The following is a 17,640-nucleotide window of genomic DNA, read 5'->3' as shown; positions in this document are numbered from 1 at the left end:
TCTGTCAAATGGGGGTGACAATAGTACCTGTCCGGTTAGATCTGTCTTTCCCTCATAGGCTTCCCTGGTGACTCAGTGGTTTAAAAAAAAAAAATCCACCTGCCAATGTAGGAGACACAGGTTCCATCCCTGATCTGGGAAGATCCACTGGAGAAGGGAATGGCTACCCACTCCAATATGCTTGCCTGGGAAATCCCATGGACAGGGAGCCTGGTGGACTACAGTCCACGGGGTCACAGACACAAATTAGTGACTAAACAACAGCAACAACAACATAGGATGGAAGGTGAGTTGGATGCAATAACAGTAAAAAGGCCACAGCGCGGAATCTGGCACTTGGGTAGTTCTCAATGAATGTTAGTTAGAATTCCATTTACGGAGTTCCATTATTGAAATAGTACTATTTTAGCCCCGCCCCACCCCACCCAGCTCACCGCTGTCTGATGCCCTAATTATTCGATTCCCTTCCCCTCCTGGCTCCCCCGAGATCCTCTCCAAGGCCCAGCTCAGCTCCCCAAGTCTCCATGAAGGCTTCCTCTGCCGTTCTCACCCCCTCTCTCTTCAGCTCAGTTTGAAACCCCACAATTAGTATTAAGTTACATACAATACAGGGTGAAATCATATATAATTAAGTGCTACGTTGTAAGCCTTTAACTATATCTATTGCTCACTCATTATCTGGGGATTTGGAGACCTGGAGGGGAGCCCTGAACTCTGCTACTTACCTTCTCTGAGCCTCTGTTTCCTTGTCTGTAAAAAGGGGACTCTAAGAATTAACCAGGGGAAAAGTGGAAGTCATTAAGGATCCTTTTCTTTCTTCTTAGTACTGATTCCCTAGCTGGATTATAAATTTCTGGAGTGTAGAACCGTGAGGAAGTGGGGAAACCAACCATCTCGTGGGAAGCCTAGAGCCCTGAGCCCCAGTCTCAGCTTCCACATTGTCCAGCTCCGTGATGGTAACCGCTGAGGATGACCAGTGCCCACCAGTTAACTCTCGCCCTGGTCAGATGCCAGACGCCTCTCTTCCTGGCACGGCATATTTCACTTTGCTGAGGCTTTATTTCTCAGGCTATAGAATGTGGAGTGTGAGAGTGAGTGAGTGAGAATTAATATTTAAGCCTTCCCCCTGGAGTAGGAAATGGCAACCCACTCCAGTATTCTTGCCTGGAAAATCCCATGGACAGAGGACCCTGGCTGGCTGCAGCCTATGAGTTGGCAAAGAATCAGACATGACTGAGCACGCACACACATCAGACATCCTGCAAACACAGGAGAAGCATGTAAAGTACCAAGTTTATCACCATCATCTTTTAGCAAATGTTGATCAAGTGTTTACTGTGTGGCTGTTACCTATGCAATGAGGATTTAACAAAAACTTCAACCCAGTGGGCAGCCAGATCCCAGCTTGTCTGTAGACTGTACCCAACCCGCAGTCAGGGGCTGATCCTCACAACTCTGCCCCGCATTCCGGTTCTGAGGGATGTGAATGGCAGCCCCTGCTGTCATGCGCTCAGTCAAGCAACACACTGGCCAGGGGTCTATAATTTAGGGAAAGGCCTGCAGTGGGGTCTGGGGACACCCATTCAATTGAATGCATAAGGGTATTTTTCTGGGAAGAGAGTCCGTCACTTTCATCAGATTCCCAAGGGCATCTGAGGCCAAAGAAAGAAGACGGTCGACTATGCTGTGCTGTGCATAGGCAGTCCTGTCCGACTCTTTGCGACCCTGTGGACTGTAACGCGCCGGGCTGCTCTGTCCATGGGATTCTCCAGACGATAATCCTGGAGTTGCCATGCTCTCCTCCAGGGTTTCTTCCCGACCCAGAAATTGAACAGCAGTCTCCAGCACTGCAGGCAGATTCTTTACCAGCTGAGTTACCAGGGAAGCCCCAAGGGATTATAACAAAAGTGTATCAAATGTGATGCCAGGGATCTGAAGGAGGGGACTGGGAAGGCTCCTGAGGGCACGGCCAGGCTCAAATCCTTGGGAGTCATCCTGAAAGCCTCACTCACTCCCTCACTTTCCCACTCCAGTCCAATCCATCAGCATCATGTGAGAAATACCACGTATTCCCTAATCTGACCACGTCTCCCCACCTCCTTGCTACCACGCCAGTTCAGGACTCCTCGCTGTCCTCCTGCTCCTGCCCTCCCACTGCCGTCCATTCTCCCTGCGACAGCCCGGGAGTCCTGATGAAAGGGAAACCGAATCATTTCACTTCTCTGCCTTGGACTCTGCAGGGGTTCCCAGTGGCCACCAGGCCCCGCCCACTGGGCCTCCACCCACGTCTCTGACCACCTCATCACTCCGGTACCCGAAACACCCAGCCTGTGCCCACCCACCCAGGGCCTTTGACTCACCATCCTTCCCCCGGGCAAATACCCAGATTCCTCATCTCCTTCAAGGCTGGTCTCAGATCTTACCTTCTTGGCGACGTCCTTCCCAGGCATCCTATTTAAAATTCCAGGGACTTTCCTGGTGGTCCAGTGATTAAAAAGCCGAGCTTCCAATCCAGGGAATGTGGGTTCAGTCTCTGGTTGGGGAACTAACATTCCACATGCCACAAGGACTGAGCCCGGGTATCGCAACTAAAGACTCTGTGAGCCACAGCAAAGATCACCCAAACCCCGATGCAGGAAAAAATAAATATTTTTAAAAATTGCAAGCCATGTATACACACACACACACACACACACACACACACACACACTCCCAAACCCTCACTAATATAAACTCTCCCTGATCTTATTCATCATGCCTCTTATTACTGGGCCATCCCCCCTGCATTAGAATGTAAATTCCATGAAGGCAGAGACTGTGTCTGTTTTGATCGCTTTGTGTATTCTAAGCCCCTAGGACAGTGCCTGGCACACAATGGGCTCTCAATAAATGAATAAATATGGAGACCTTTGAGCTGAGATTTGAAAACTAAATGGTCTGGGCCTCCCCTGGTAGCTCAGAGGTTAAAGCATCTGCCTGCAGTTTGGGAGACCTGGGTTCAATCCCTGGGTTGGGAAGATCCTCTGGAGAAGGAAATGGCAACCCACTCCAGTATTCTTGCCTGGAAAATCCCATGGACAGAGGAGCCTGGTGGGCTACAGTCCATGGGGTCGCAAAGAGTCAGACACAACTGAGCAACTTCACTTTCACTTTTCAAATAGTCTAGGGACTTCCCTGCTGGTCCAGTGGCTAAGACTCTATGCTCTCAATGCAGGGATCCTGGATTTGATCCCTGGTCAGGGAACTAGATCCCACCTGTCAAAACTGAAGAGCCCACATGCCGCAACGAAGATGGAAGATCCTGCGTGCCACAACTAAGACCTGGAGCAGCCAAATAAATATTAACAAATAAAAATAAATATTAAATATTTTCCCTCATAGCTCAGTTGGTAAAGAATCTGCCTGCAGTGCAGGAGACCTAGGTTCGATCCCTGGGTCGGGAAGATGCCCTGGAGAAGGAAATGCAGTACCTTTAGCTGGAAAATCCCATGGACAAGAGGAGCCTTGGGGGTGCAGTCCATGGGGTCACAAAGAGTCGGGCACAACTGAGTGACTAACACACACAACACACACACAGATATTAAAAAAAAGAAAGTTAAAAGGCTCACTGGACAACAAGAGAAAGGCATTCCACACAGCAGGAGGAGCAGGAGCTGAGGTTTGGGAGTCTGAAAAAGCCTAAAAGGCCCATGGATCAGTCAGAAGTTGGGTTTGCCTCGAGTGACAGGTGCCGAGGAGGCTTGAGTTAAGTACGGCAAATGGTCTAAGGAATTCGGACGTGACGTGAAAGCCAAGTCCCACTGCCATCATTGTTATCCTTATCATCTTTATCCCTAATGCTGGCCCCAGAGAAAATTTGTAGAATTTTATCAATGGCCATATTATTAATTCTCTCTGGGGGGAAAAAAATGGAATTGGAAAGAAAGGCCTAGAATCAGTTATGCTTAAAGGAGCTCAACAGAGTCTATATTTCAGGGCTCACGTACTCCTCTGAGGCCAGAAGATTGGAATTCTCCTAAAGAGGGTTGATTTAGCGAGCGCCAGAGGCTGAGCTGCATTCACGAGCAGCTGAGAGTGTTGGGTTGGTTTCAGGGCCGGCAGATGTCAAGGACCCGACTTTGCAGGTGTCAAGTCCCATCGGAGAAGAACAATAACTTGGAATGGCTTAATGATGAGGTTGTGAACATGCTGTGTCGGGGGCACCACGCAGAGTCCACAGAGCACTTCCACACACCTGACTTACTCCATCTGTTCTGCCCTTCCCCCGGCCAAGGGCCGCATCTTACCGCAGGGACCATCTATGAGTGACAAGCGAACGTTACAAGTTACTGGAGCCCAGGTTTTGGGCCACTTCAATGACCATTTAAGGTGCTTTTTGTGAGTGTCTGCAAGAATGCTATGCCCTGGGATCATTATCCCCATTTTACAGAGGAGGAAACAGAAGCTCTGAAAGCTGAAGCCACTTGCCCCAAAGCCATGTCCAGGGGAACAGAGTGGACATCTGCTGTTTTTGTCATTTTTTCTTTCCTTTTTTTCGACTGCATCACGGGGCATGCAGGATCTTAGCTCCCTGACCAGGTATCAAACCCATGCCCCCTGCTGTGGAAGCTCGGGGTCTTAACCACTGGACCACCAGGGCAGCCCCTATTCACTTTCTAGTTACATCTCCTTGGTTTTCCTTTGGGAAACCATCTCTCCTCACTCTTAGCATACATGGTGTGGGTGGAAATCACACTGGTGGCCCCTCAAGGGTGGGCACATGACTGAGGCTTGGACATCCAAGGCCAGGCTAATCTGGTTAGTCTGTCTCCCTGGTCATGTGCCTGGTTTAGGGCTGTGCCCAAAGTCAGGTCAACAGACTCAAACCAGGGGTTGGTTGAATCTGCTGGAAAAGTCCCTCTCTCTCTTCCCCTGGAATTATTAGCTGATATGAGCTGTGAAGGGGGCTTCCCAGGTGGCACTAGTGGTAAAGAACCCGCTTGCCAGTGCAGGAGATGTAAGAGATTCAGGTTCGATCCCTGCGTCGGGATGATCCCCTGGAGGAGGGCATGGCAGCCCACTCCAGTATTCTTGCCTGGAGAATCCCATAGAGAGGGGAGCTTGGCACACTACAGTCCATAGGGTTGTACAGAGTCAGACACGACTGAAGCGACTTAGCATACAGGCATGAGCTGTGAGCTATAAGGGCCACCAAAATGAAGAAGCTATTTTTATCAGCTGATTAGGTTCACAGTTGCAAATGTCCTTCTATGGTCCATGAAGAGATCTGTCCAAGAGTAACACCAACATAGAGGCAGCAGAATTGAGGACACAGACAGACAACCAGATAGAAACAGGAACTTCTCAACCATGTTTAATCCCTGTATCTAGCCCCGCCTGAAGGCAGCACTACTTGGACTTATAAGTCACAAGAGTTGACACATTATTTTCTTTACTCAAGCCGTGTGTGTGTGTGTGTGTGTGTGTGTGATTCACACTGAGTGAGTTCTCAGTGATGTAGTGGTAGAACTAACTCTAAGAGGTATCTGAATCTGAAGTCACTACCAGGTCCTAGCAAGAGCGGAGCATTTAGTAGAGGTTTAAAATAATACCTGAGGGACTTCCCTGGTGGTCCATCGGTCAAGAGTCCGCCTTGCAATGCAGGGGACATGGGTTCAATCCCTGGTTGGGGAACCAAGATCCCACAAGCTGCAGCGCAACTAAGCCCAAGCCACAGCTACTGAGCCCACGTACTCTGGAGCCTGAGCCACAACTGGAGAATCCATGGGCCCCAATGAAAAATCCCCTGAGACAAAATGAAGATCCTGGGTCCCACAACTAACACCCAATACAGTCAAATAAAAAATGAGTAAATAAATTAAAAAAAAAACCTTAGCGAATGTTCTCAATGATGGCCCTATGCTCCCAGAAATCAATGATCCAAATGTATCTCACAGTACGAAACTCCTACTCTGCCTTCAAAACCCATCCTAGTATTCTCCCAGTGATTCGGGTTTCCCAGCACAGCACAGTAAGTCCTGAATGTATATTACTTGAATGAAAAAGTATAGTTCTGAGCTTGTATGTTGAGGCTTTTGCTGATATATCAGATGCACTCCCATCCTTAAAACAAGAATAACAGAGACTCCACATTCTGTACGCTTAGGTTGCAAGATCTAAACCAACGGTTGAGACTGCCCCCTAGAGGTGGATCAAAACAACGCAAACTGAAGCAAAGTTTCTCATGGCCAGGGGTAGACAGAACGACAAAATCACATGCTTATGCGCAAGTCAGATGGATCATTAAAGGAAGACGTGGGGTTATTTCTCAAATGCACCATTATTTCCTGCAACCAATGTACACCTTGAGATTTTATACTTCGTTTCAGGTTAGTAGAATATTCATGCAGATCCAGAATCTAGGGTTTCCTCCTGGACTCCGGGACACAGGACACTGTATCTTTATGAAACCATTTTTTCTTCCACAGCTATCTATAAAATCTTTTTCAATAGCCACTCGAAAAGAATTAACATTTCTTTTTATTCTCAGAAAACATTTTTTTGTAAGACAGCAATGTGCATTATAAACTGTCTTTTAGGTAGGCAAAGAGAGATTTTCTCTTTTTTTAATCTTGAATGAGTGTGCTTCAAAAAGGAAACTTTATATTAATGCCATAAATGGAAAATCATTATCGCCTGCCATAAACAGAAGGCAAAGAGAAATACAGACCTTCTGAAATAGCATGTGTTTACTTGCCACCTGCAGGGCAATGCAAGCGTGCAAACCACACACGGGGAAGCGCAAGGCGCGAAATTCCACATTCACATGACCCTGAGTGGCGGGTGGCGCTGACCTCATTTCCCCAATTCATTCATTCACTCAGTATTTATTGAACAACTCCTCTGGGCACACAGCGAGCGCATCAAAGACTCCGCTCTCAAGAAACTTACATTCTAGTGAGAGCAGACAGCTTATTTAAAAACAAAAGTGGGGGGCGGGGTATATTATATCAAATGAAGCTCAGTGCTGCGGAAAATAAGAGGTAGAAGAAAACAGAGGGAATAGAGGGTGGAGCTACTATGTTAGCCAGGGGGTCAGAGAAGGCCTCTGGTGAAATGACTTTCAAATGGAGACTGAAGGAAGTGGAGGAGGAGACCCCTATGGGAATCTGGACAAAGGAGCTTCCAGGTGGCAGGAACAGCACGTGCAAAGGCCCTGAGGTGGGGGTAGAGGCCATGGTGAGGACTCTGGGCTTACTTTGAAGTAGCCAGGAGGCTAGCGGAGGATTTGGAGCAGAACTGCCGGGCTCTGAGGCTGTTCCTACCGTCCACCCTGAGGAGAGCTCGGGAGGGGACGCAGGCCTGCAGGGTCCCCGGGCAAGCCCAGCTGTACAGACAGCCTCTGAGTGTTCAGGAAGGAATGAGGCAGGTCTGCTCTCAAGCTGCCAGGCTGGTGCTAAACTGACTCAGGGCGGCTGCTGCCTGTCAGAGCCTCCAAGCCCACAGCAGCAGCACTTGGCCTGATGAGAGGAGAGACGTCACCTGGGTGGAATTTTCCCTCCAGTCTCCGCCTCCACCACTTGGTTTGCATTCGAGAGCTTTTTTATTTTTACATATATATATAAAGAGTAGCTTCTTTTTAAAAATGTTTTATTAGTTATTTTTGACTGCACTGGGTCTTTGTTGCTGCGGGCGGGCTTTCCTCTAGAGGCGGTGAGCAGGGCTACTCTACTTGTGGTACAAGAAATTCTCATCGCGGTGGCTTCTCCCGCGGAGCACAGGCTCTAGGGTGCTGGGGCTCAGCAGTTGTGGTTCACAGGCTTAGCTGCTCCACGGCCTGTGTGATCTTCCTGGACCAGGGATCGGACCCACGTCCCCTGCCTTGGCAGGTGGATGCTTAACCACTGGACCACCAAGGAGGTCCACTGAGAATTTCCTTCTAAAGGAATGGACCTCTCACTGAGTGCATCCATCACCAGGACCTTCCCTAACTCTTCCTGCCCAGCAAGCGGGGCTGCCTGAGTGGAAGCTCTCCTCCCAGGACCATCCCCTCCCCACCCCTCTGGAGATGGGGGAGCCCTCAGGGCCCTGCCTCATCGATCCAACAGACTCCTTGAGCTTCTCCTACGGGGTGGGTGCTACGCTAAGAGCTGGAGACAATGATAAATAATCCGGATTCACCACCCTCCTGACCTCATCCCCACCCTGCACAGCCCTTCAGCCCAGCAGCGCTTGTGGCTGTTTCTCCAAGAGGCCGTGCCTCTCTCCTCTCAGGGCTGGGGCACTTGTGGTCTCCCTGGCCAGGAACGCTTCCTCTTGCTTGCGGGCACGTGGGGCCCTTCCCGGGGACCCCTTCTGACCGTCCCCGGCCTCCTCAGCCTCCTCGACGTGGCAGTGACACCTACCCCGCTCTGGAATTACCTCTCTTTTGTTTGTGGTTCCCCTACTGGGATGGCAGGCCCATGGGGGCTGAGGCGGTGAATTTGTGGAAAGGTAGGGATGAGGAGGGAAAGAAGGAGATGAAGGCAAATCAGCTCCTTGTCCTCGAGGAACTGGAGGAGCCACGGGTGGAGAGGACGTGGTGGTGGGGCTGGGGGGTGCTGGCCCGGGAGCCACGGGTGGAAAGGACGCGGTGGCGGGGCTGGGGGGGTGCTGGCCCGGGAGCCGTGGGTGGAGAGGACAGGTTCCCGGTGTGGCTCGGGCCGGGCGGGCTCTACAGAGGAGAGGTCAGGACGCTGGCTGCAGGGAGCTCAGAGGTGGGTGGGGGCGGGCAGAGGAGGGACGGGGCAGGCATCTGGGCAGGAGCAGTGTGTGCAAAGGCCCAGCGCCAGGAGACCCGGGAGCCGTCTTGAGAGGAGTGGTCAGGGCACACTAGTGATCCCCTGGCTTCTGACATTTCCAGGCCAGCTCAAAGCCTGATGAGGGGCGAAGTCTGTTTGTGCCGATGACGGGTGCTAAGTGGTGAGGAGTGAAATGTCCTGCTCAAGTCTAGGGTGGTACAGTGGGTGGAACTCAGGGTCCCGGAATAGATGTCATCTCACACACTAGTCAAGATTTCTGCCGTGTGAGGTCCCAGAGATCCAGGCACGTAGAGGAGACGACGGTTCACCCTATCTCGTCCCTGGCCATGTGGCACTGGGATCTTTTTCTCCCCACCCAGTCCCCGTCTTCTCCCTCCTCCCCTTCCCCCTCTTTAGGTTGACTGAGCACTTCCTCTTCAACATGGGGACAGGTTCCTTTGCCTCTTGGAGCAGATGGTCTAGGGAGGAAGAGCAACTTTAAGCAAAGGGCCCCACAACCAAATGTACATCATCAACCATTTCTGGAAGTGGGTGAGTGATGCCTTGTTGTTCAGTCACTAAGTCGTGTCTGACCCCTTGCAAACCCAAAGACTGTAGCACATCAGGCTCCTCTGTCCTTCACTATCTCCCAGAGTTTGCTCAAACTCATGTCCATCGAGTCAGTGATCCATCCAACCATCTCATCCTCTGCCGCCCCCTTCTCCTCCTGCCTCTAATTTTTCCGAGCATCAGGGTCTTTTCCAAAGAGTTGGCTGTTCACATCAGGTGGCCAAAGTATCGGAGCTTCAGCTTCAGCATCAGTCCTTCCAGCGAATATTCAGGACTGATTGGTTTTCAAAGGGAAACATGACTATGGCTGGGAGGTCAGTTGATGCTCCATGGAGGGGAGACAACAGATCTGCAGCCTGAGGGAGGAACTAGTTAACTGAGAGGCGCAGAGGTGTGTGTGCTCTAAGCAAAGTGGACGTACACGTGGAGGCCACTTGGTGAGAGCAAACAGCAAGAGGGACATGGAGTAACAGAGGGGCTGGATATGGGGGGCACGGGAGCCAGGCGGATGACTTGGGACCAGGTGGGCAAGACCACCAAAGCCATGTGGGCCACACAAGGGAGTTTTGCTCTTAACCTCAGACCAATGGGAAGCTGCGTGGGGTTACTGGGGCAGAGGGGCAATGTTGGGATGAGAGGTTGGAATGAAAGTCAGCGGAAGTGGGTGATAGCGGGGTGCGAGGGCTGGGAAGAGGCTCCTGTGGGTGATCAGACAAGAGGTGTCGGCAACAAGGAAAAGGCAGGGAGAACATATTTTCAGCATGAGGATGGAGGACCGGGTGATGATCTGGAAAAAGGCGGCAAGGAAGGACAAGGTATTAAGGATGACTCTGCCGCATCTCTGGTGGTTCAGTGGTAAAGAATCCACCTGCCAATGCAGAGGACAAGGGTTCAATCCCTGGGTCGGGAAGATCCCCTGGAGAAGAAAAAGCAACCCACTCGTTATTCTTGCCTGGAAAACTGTAGCCTGGCGGGCTACAGTCCATGGGGTCACAAAGAGTCGGATGCGACTTAGCGACTGAGGAACCAACCACCTGCAGCTTCCAGCCTGTGTAACTAGAGGGATGGCAGTGCCCTTCTCAGGGGGTCAAGGCTGGAGGAGGCGCAGGGCTGAGCTGGGTTTGGGGCAGTCAGGTAGAGACATTGAGGCACCCAAGAGGAACAGCTCATGGGCTGGAAGTGGACATGCAGGTCTGGGGTCCGCTTCATGACACAGTTAAGATGACCCTTCCTCCCTGATCACCCCCACCCCAGGCTGGCTTACACCCTCCATTCAGCTGCGTTTCGGCAGCATCTTCACAGACCTTTCTCTGTGGGAGCATTGATCTGAGCCACCATGGACATGGGGCTAGGTGTGTATAGCGGATGTGAGCCCAGGTCACGTCCCTAGCTGCTGGGAGCTGTGTCCCTTCCCAGGGAGAAGCCCCTCTCATGCCAGGTTATGTCTGATCTCTGATACTGACTCGTGACAAAGGAACAGAGACCCAGGCTCCTTGCCTCGACTGGGAGCACCTCTGCAGGGCCACCCATCCCACAGCTCCCTAGGGGATTGGCACGGCTGGCATCACAGTTCAGCTCCTCCCTGTGCCCAGTCCCTACTTCCCTCATCCAGTGCGTGTGTTCAGTTGCTCAGATGTATCCAACTCATTGTGACCCTTTGGACTGTGGTCCACCAGGCTCCTCTGCCTATGGAATTCTCCAGGCAAGAATATTGGAGTGGGTTGCATTTCCTCCTCCAGTTGTTACAGAGAGCCCCCCCGCCCCCAACCCAAATCAGCCTCCTGCACACACAATTCCATCCCACTGTCTGCATCCTGGGAACCTATGTCAGTTACTTGACCATGAACTCCCAAGGGCAGGACTGAGTCAATTACATCAAAGACCATTGGTAAACACATTTTGAATTAAATGAACAATCCTGGCTTAGCCAGGATGTCCCACAGTGGTGATGATTCAAACAGGACAGACCCAAGTCCCCCAAAATGAACTCCTCGGACCACAGGGCTCAATATTTAATTTGGAAACACAATTGCCGCGAAGGTATGCGGCATAGGTCCAGAATTCCCAGACCTTCATTCGTTAGCTAAACAGCCAAGTTGGGTGGTCAGGGCTCGGCTGTGAAGCCAGGCACCTGGGTAAGAATCCCATCTGTTTTGTTTGAGTGAGAAATGATGCTGGTGCCCGAGTCTCCTCAGCTGTCAAAGTGAGATGTGGTCCCAGGGACATGCATCATAATAGCCCCAAAGCAGAAGCAGCCCAACTGTCCATCAATGGGTGAAAGGAAAAACAGGCTGTTGCATATCCATACAATGGGAAATCACTTGACAGGCAGATTCTTTACCACTGAACCATCTGGGAAGCCTAGTGCAAGACATGCGGGATCTTCATTCCCTGACCAAGTATCGATCCTGCGCCACCCACAGTGTAAGCTGGGGGGGGGGGGGGGGGGGGGGGGGGGGCTTAATCACTGGACCACCAGGGAGGTCCAGGAATTGCACACGTTACAATGGCGGATTTTGTGTTACATAAATTAAGTATCTCAATTTAAAAATGCAAAAAAAAAAAAAAGGGAAAAAAAAAAGTGGGATGGTGATTAAAAGCACCCACTTTATAAACACAAAACATTTAAAATATTGCCAACTGTGTAATACATTCTTGATAAAGGTTAGCAATGAAGATGATGCCGAAGAGAAACATTTCAAAGTTTCTAATTATGAGTCTAAACTTGAAGTTTAGACCCTAGACCTAGTTCCCTGAGCTAACCGGGAAGGCACTTTATACAAAGTTAACACCCACCTGAAATTCAGGCAAAGAAAAGATGACGTAACTTTTCGGAGGCTACAACTTTCCTTTCCCCATGCAGGAACAGGAGAGTGTAGGAACAGGAGAGCAGCTGGCTGCAGGATTCCATCTGTCTCGGGAGTGGGGCTGGGATCACACTCTCTCAACAGGCGCCAGGCTAGTGACAAACACAACCTTGGTCATGCACCAGCCCTTGAACGCGCCGCCGAGCGTGTCAGGCAAGGATGCTACCAGGCAGGATAAGGGTCTCGATGATGGAGGAGTTGGTCTGCTCTAATAAAAACAGCAATTTTATAATGTCTCGACTGGTGTCTTTGTCAGGAGAGGATGACTTCTAGCTGGTGAGGAGGGCTAGGAATAGAAACTGGCTGACAGGGAAGAAGCCAGGCGTGCAGGCTGCAGGACAGCGGCATTTCGTTTGTGTAAATCTATTTCCAGGAGGAAAGGAAGGGAAGGGAACCAACTCTCTCAGCCCCGAAAGTAGCCTGTGTCTCCCCTAAAATGTGGGTTCTTAAGAGCAGAACGTGAGTGCGTGCTAAGTTGCTTCAGCCGTGCCCGACTCTGCAACCCTATGGACTGTATCTGTCCATGGGATTCTCCAGGCAAGAATCCTGGAGTGGGTTGCCACGCCCTCCTCCAGGGGATTTTCCTGACCCAGGGATCAAACCTGCATCTCCTGCGTCTCCTGCATTGCAGGCGGGTTCTTTCCTGCTGAACCACCAGGGAAACCCAAGAGTGGAACAGCAGCCCACAAACTCCCTGGTCTCTTGGCTTCCTGCTCATTCCTTCCAACCCACAGCCCGCCACTGTGCTTTGCTCTAAAGCACAGATCCCCGTGGCATCCCTCATTAAAAACCTGCCACGGCTGGTGAGGAAGCTGACAGAGGCACTTCGGGGAGCGGCGTGGCAGTCTCCACTAAAACAAGACAAAACAAAACCCCGCCTAGCTTCAATCTACTCAGACCCAGTCAGCTCAATCCCTGGAATCTACCAGAGAGACCCACACAGGTGCTGGAGGAGGAATGTGCAAAATGCTAATGTCCTCCATCTGGAACACGGTTGAATAACCCACAGTCTGTCCATAACATACGGTGACAAGTTTTTAAAAAGCTAGGTTTGTTTGTAACACCGAGGGCAGAGCTCTAAGACACAGTTCAGAGAAGAGGGGCAAATGACAAGCCACAAAAGCACGTATGACGCATTCATTACGTTACCATTTTGTTAAAATACCTACACTCCCAAGATACTACATGTAGTCTATGGATTCGCTGAGGTATGTTGATGCACAGAGAAAGGTATGGAAGGAGGCATGCCCAGCCTAGGACAACAGTTACTCCAGGAGGGGAAGACTGGGATTAGGAACGGGTGGCAATTACCAAAAGGGATTGTGGGTTGATCTAACAGGTTAAAAACATTTTCTTAGGGATGTTGTTTTCTTATATTACCTGCATAACTAATGACCTCCATCCACCCTACTTCTCTTCTCAAAAAAGAATCAACGGTTCTACATTGCAGATAGATACAGCTTGACAGGATTTTCCTCTGAATTCCAGAATCCCATATTCAGCTACCTTCATTATTATTATTATTATTGGCCATCCCTCTTAGTTCCCCAAAGAGGGGCTGGACCCATGCCTGTTGCCTTGAGACTTCAGAGTCTTAACCACTTGGACCACCAGGGAAGTCCCCTCCAGCTGTTTGACTGAGGTCTTCATAGCGTTGAAGCTGAATCTCTGATCTTCCTCCTAAAACCTGTCTCCACTCTCTTCCCCATCGCAGGAGAAGACCACTTTCTCTGCTTTTCAGACCAAAACTTAAAGTCCTTGATTCCTCTCTATCCGGGTCCATGTCTGGGTCCAACCACAGGTCCAAGTGACTCCATCTTGCACCCACTGCCTTCTCATCTCACTGCTGCCCCCCAGCCCGAGTCACTGTCACCTCCACAGACCTTCTGCAGCAGCCCTGATGGGCCTCCCCGTCTGCCCTTCCCCACTGTCTACTCTCCCCACATAGCCAGGGAGCGTATCCTGCTAAAATCTGTCCGGTCCTGGCCCTCCGTCAGTGAAAATATTCCCGTGAGTCCCCCCTACTCATTCAAAATCCTGTGTGTGTTCAGTCACTTCAGTTGTGTCTGACTCTTTGCGACACTATGGACTGTAGCCTGCCAGGCTCCTCTGTCCAAGGGATTCTCCAGGCAAGAATACTGCAGTCGGTTGCCATGCCCTCCTCCAGGGGATCTTCCTGACCCAGGGATCAAACCAGCATCTCACGTCTCCTGCACTGGCAGGTGGGTTCTTACCACTAGCACCACCTGGGAAGCCCACAAGTTCTACAAATGGCCCCAAGGCTCTATACAACTGGCTTTTACATCTCCTTACTGGCCTCCCACCACCCTGCGCCTCATCTCCCTTAATTCAGCCACACAAGCGGCAACCTCAGGCCTTTCATTTTCACGGTCTTCTCCGCCCAAAGCTCTCCCCTTGCCCCTCCTTTAGTCTCTGCCCAAGGGCCTATGCGACGTAACAACCCTCTTCGCAGCCCCCACCCTGCTTCCCTGCCTTTTTTTTTCCCCCTCTGACTCCCTTTGTATTTTATCTATTTGCTTAGTGCCTACCTCCAATCACTAGCAGTAAGTGCCACAAACGTGCAGATTTGTGCCTGTTCTGTTCACTGCAGAACCGACAGGACCCAGGGCAGTGGCTGGCACACAGCAAGTCATCGACAAATACTTGCCAAATGGACACACGAACAAGCAATGTTTTCTCGATCGGACCCCAGCTTCACAACCCCATTTGCTCCCAATATTTTACTTCTATCACAGTAAACTACCCACTGGTCCCTCACATGCCTGGATGTGCTCATATGCCTGTACCTATTCTTACCGGACTGGCCCTTCTCTCAATCCTCTTCTCCACTTTTCAAGTTTCAACATCATTTTCCCCTTGGAACCCTGGCCAATCTACCTTTCGCTCCCTACCCTGTCAATGAGTAAAAGGCTATCTCCGCTGGGGGTCTTCCCTGGCAGTCCGATGGTTAAGGTTGTGCCTTCCAATGCAAGGGGTGCAGGTTCGAACCCTGGTCAGGGAGCTAAGATTCCCACCTGCCTTGTGGTCAAAAGACCGAAACATACAGCAGAAATAATACTGTAACAAATTCAATTAAGACTTTACAAAATGTTCTACAAAAACAACAAAAAATCTTCTCTAAAAAAAGGCTTTCTCCTCTGGATTCCTGTGCCTTTCCCATTGTTTCTGAGTTAATCAACTGGTAACATCAATAGAATTGATTGGTCTACACGGGCCACGTGTGGTTTACCTGTAGTATCTCACTGAATCGTCACACCAACAGATAGAGTAGGTAGCATCACCTCCATTTCATATTAATAGTTACGGAAACCGAGGCAGAGAGCCAGCAGTGAAAAAGTGGCAGCACTGGAATCTGAACCCAGTTTTACTGGACTCCACAGTCTGTGCGTAACCTCTGAAGCGTCAGGTTCCTCATCACAGTTCTGAGTTCTGTGAGGACTAGAGCTGAAGCATCTGCCGAATCACCAAAACAATAAACAAATAAATAAAACAAGCAAACCAACTAACCAAGAACCTCGGAGTCCTGATCTGGGACTGAACTACAGAGAGGCAAAGCTGGGTGCTCAAGCTCCCCCAGTGGGGACACGGGCCAGCCCCATCCAATCCACCACAGGGGCCGCCCTGGGACCACGTGGCCTGATACAAGGAGCACAGCATCAGCTCCACCAGCTTTGGCAACAGACAGACCAGGATCACGTCTTGTTTCCTCTACTTACTTGCCATGTGACTCTGGGTCTCCCTTTCACTTGTAAAATGTACAGATGACACGGGACAGGACTCTGGACATCGCTGGCCCCACGGCCACCAGGTCATAGCCCAAGACTCCTGGAAGTCATGTCCAGACAGTGTCAACCCCAGTGCTGCCTGGGAGCAGGCATCTGATCTGGGCAGGGCCAGTAGCAGTGTTAGGCGTTCAGCCATGCCTGACTCTCTGCAACCCCATACACTGTAGCCAGCCAGACTCCTCTGTCCATGGGATTCTCCAGGCAAGAATACTGGAGCAGGTTGCCATTTCTTTCTCCAGAGGATCTTCCCAACCCAGGGCTCGAACCCGGATCTCCTCACTGCAGGCAGACTCTTTACTGTCTGAGCTACAGGGAAGCCTCCGTGCAGCGCCAATAATCCTGGGGAATTGGGATGAACAGGCTCAGGGAAGATCTGACTGCTTTCTCGAAAAGGGGAACATGAGCTGAGAGTTGCTAGTGGGACTACTGTCTACTAGGTGAACCAAGAAACAGAAAGCTGGTTTGTACCAGGTGAGAAGAAGGATACAGGGACTTCCCTGGTGGTCCAGTGGCTAAGACTCCAAGTGCCCAATGTAGGGGCTTGGGTTCCATTCCTGGTCAGGGAACTAGATCCCACATGCTGCAACTAAGACCTGGTATAGCCAAATAAATAAATACTAAAAAATTAAAAAAGGATAGATACTGACAGATGTAAAGATAAGAGCCATAGAGGCCTTTCTGGAACCCAGGGGGCCCCAGGCACTGATTCACCATTCCTGACACCGTTTCTGTCCTCATGTTGCCCAGGAACATCACTGCTTTTGGCTTCTGGGGAGCACCTCCCCTTTAGAGCCTTGTAATGAAGGGAATGGCAAACCACTTCAGTATTCTTGCCTTGAGAACCCCACGAACAGTATGAAAAGGCAAAATGATAGGATACTGAAAGAGAAACTCCCCAGGTCAGTAGGTACCCAATATGCTACTGGAGATCAGTGGAGAAATAACTCCAGAAAGAATGAAGGGATGGAGCCAAAGCAAAAACAATACCCAGTTGTGGATGTGACTGGTGATAGATGCAAGGTCCGATGCTGTAAAAAGCAATATTGCATAGGAACCTGGAATGTCAGGTCCATGAATCAAGGCAAATTGGAAGTGGTCAAACAGGAGATGGCAAGTGTGAACGTCAGCATTCTAGGAATCAGTGAACTGAAATGGACTGGAATGGGTGCATTTAACTCAGATGACCATTATGTCTACTACTGCAGGCAGGAATCCCTTAGAAGAAATGGAGTAGCCATCACGGTCGACAAGAGTCCAAAATGCAGTACTTGGATGCAATCTCAAAATGACAGAATGATCTCTGTTCATTTCCAAGGCAAACCATTGAATATCACAGTAATCCAAGTCTATGCCCCAACCAGTAACGCTGAAGACGCTGAAGTTGAACAGTTCTATGAAGACCTACAAGACCTTTTAGAACTAACACCCAAAAAAGATATCCTTTTCACTATACGGGACTGGAATGCAAAAGTAGGAAGTCAAGAAACACCTGGAGTAACAGGCAAATTTGGCCTTGGGATACAGAATGAAGCAGGGCAAAGACTAATAGAGTTTTGCCAAGAGAATGCACTGGTCATAGCAAACACCCTCTTCCAACAACACAAGAGAAGACTCTACACAGGGACATCACCAGATGGT

The 17,640-nt window shown here is 50.3% G+C and overlaps 1 protein-coding gene across 5 annotated transcripts in view; it reads right to left on the bottom strand.

Moving 5' to 3' along the window:
• The window catches only part of KATNIP (katanin interacting protein), a 233,456-nt gene that overhangs the window by 175,941 nt on the left and 39,875 nt on the right, over nucleotides 1-17,640 (bottom strand). For 2 of the 5 annotated variants that reach the window (XM_060406217.1, XM_060406216.1), the window contains exon 1: nucleotides 2,424-2,589. The exons of 1 other annotated variant lie outside the window; for it this stretch is intronic. In XM_060406217.1, the coding sequence (XP_060262200.1) occupies nucleotides 2,424-2,552 (129 nt within the window). In that variant the 5' untranslated portion in view covers nucleotides 2,553-2,589. Of the gene's footprint in view, nucleotides 1-2,423; nucleotides 2,590-17,640 lie in introns of those variants that run through there. 2 more of the 5 variants (XM_042239988.2, XM_060406220.1) reach the window with 2 other exon arrangements.

Source organism: Ovis aries, chromosome 24 (genome assembly GCF_016772045.2).
Source record: "Ovis aries strain OAR_USU_Benz2616 breed Rambouillet chromosome 24, ARS-UI_Ramb_v3.0, whole genome shotgun sequence".
Classification (NCBI taxonomy): Eukaryota; Metazoa; Chordata; class Mammalia; order Artiodactyla; family Bovidae; genus Ovis; species Ovis aries.
Note: the sequence above shows the minus strand (reverse complement) of the source record. Positions and strands in the feature narration are given on the sequence as shown.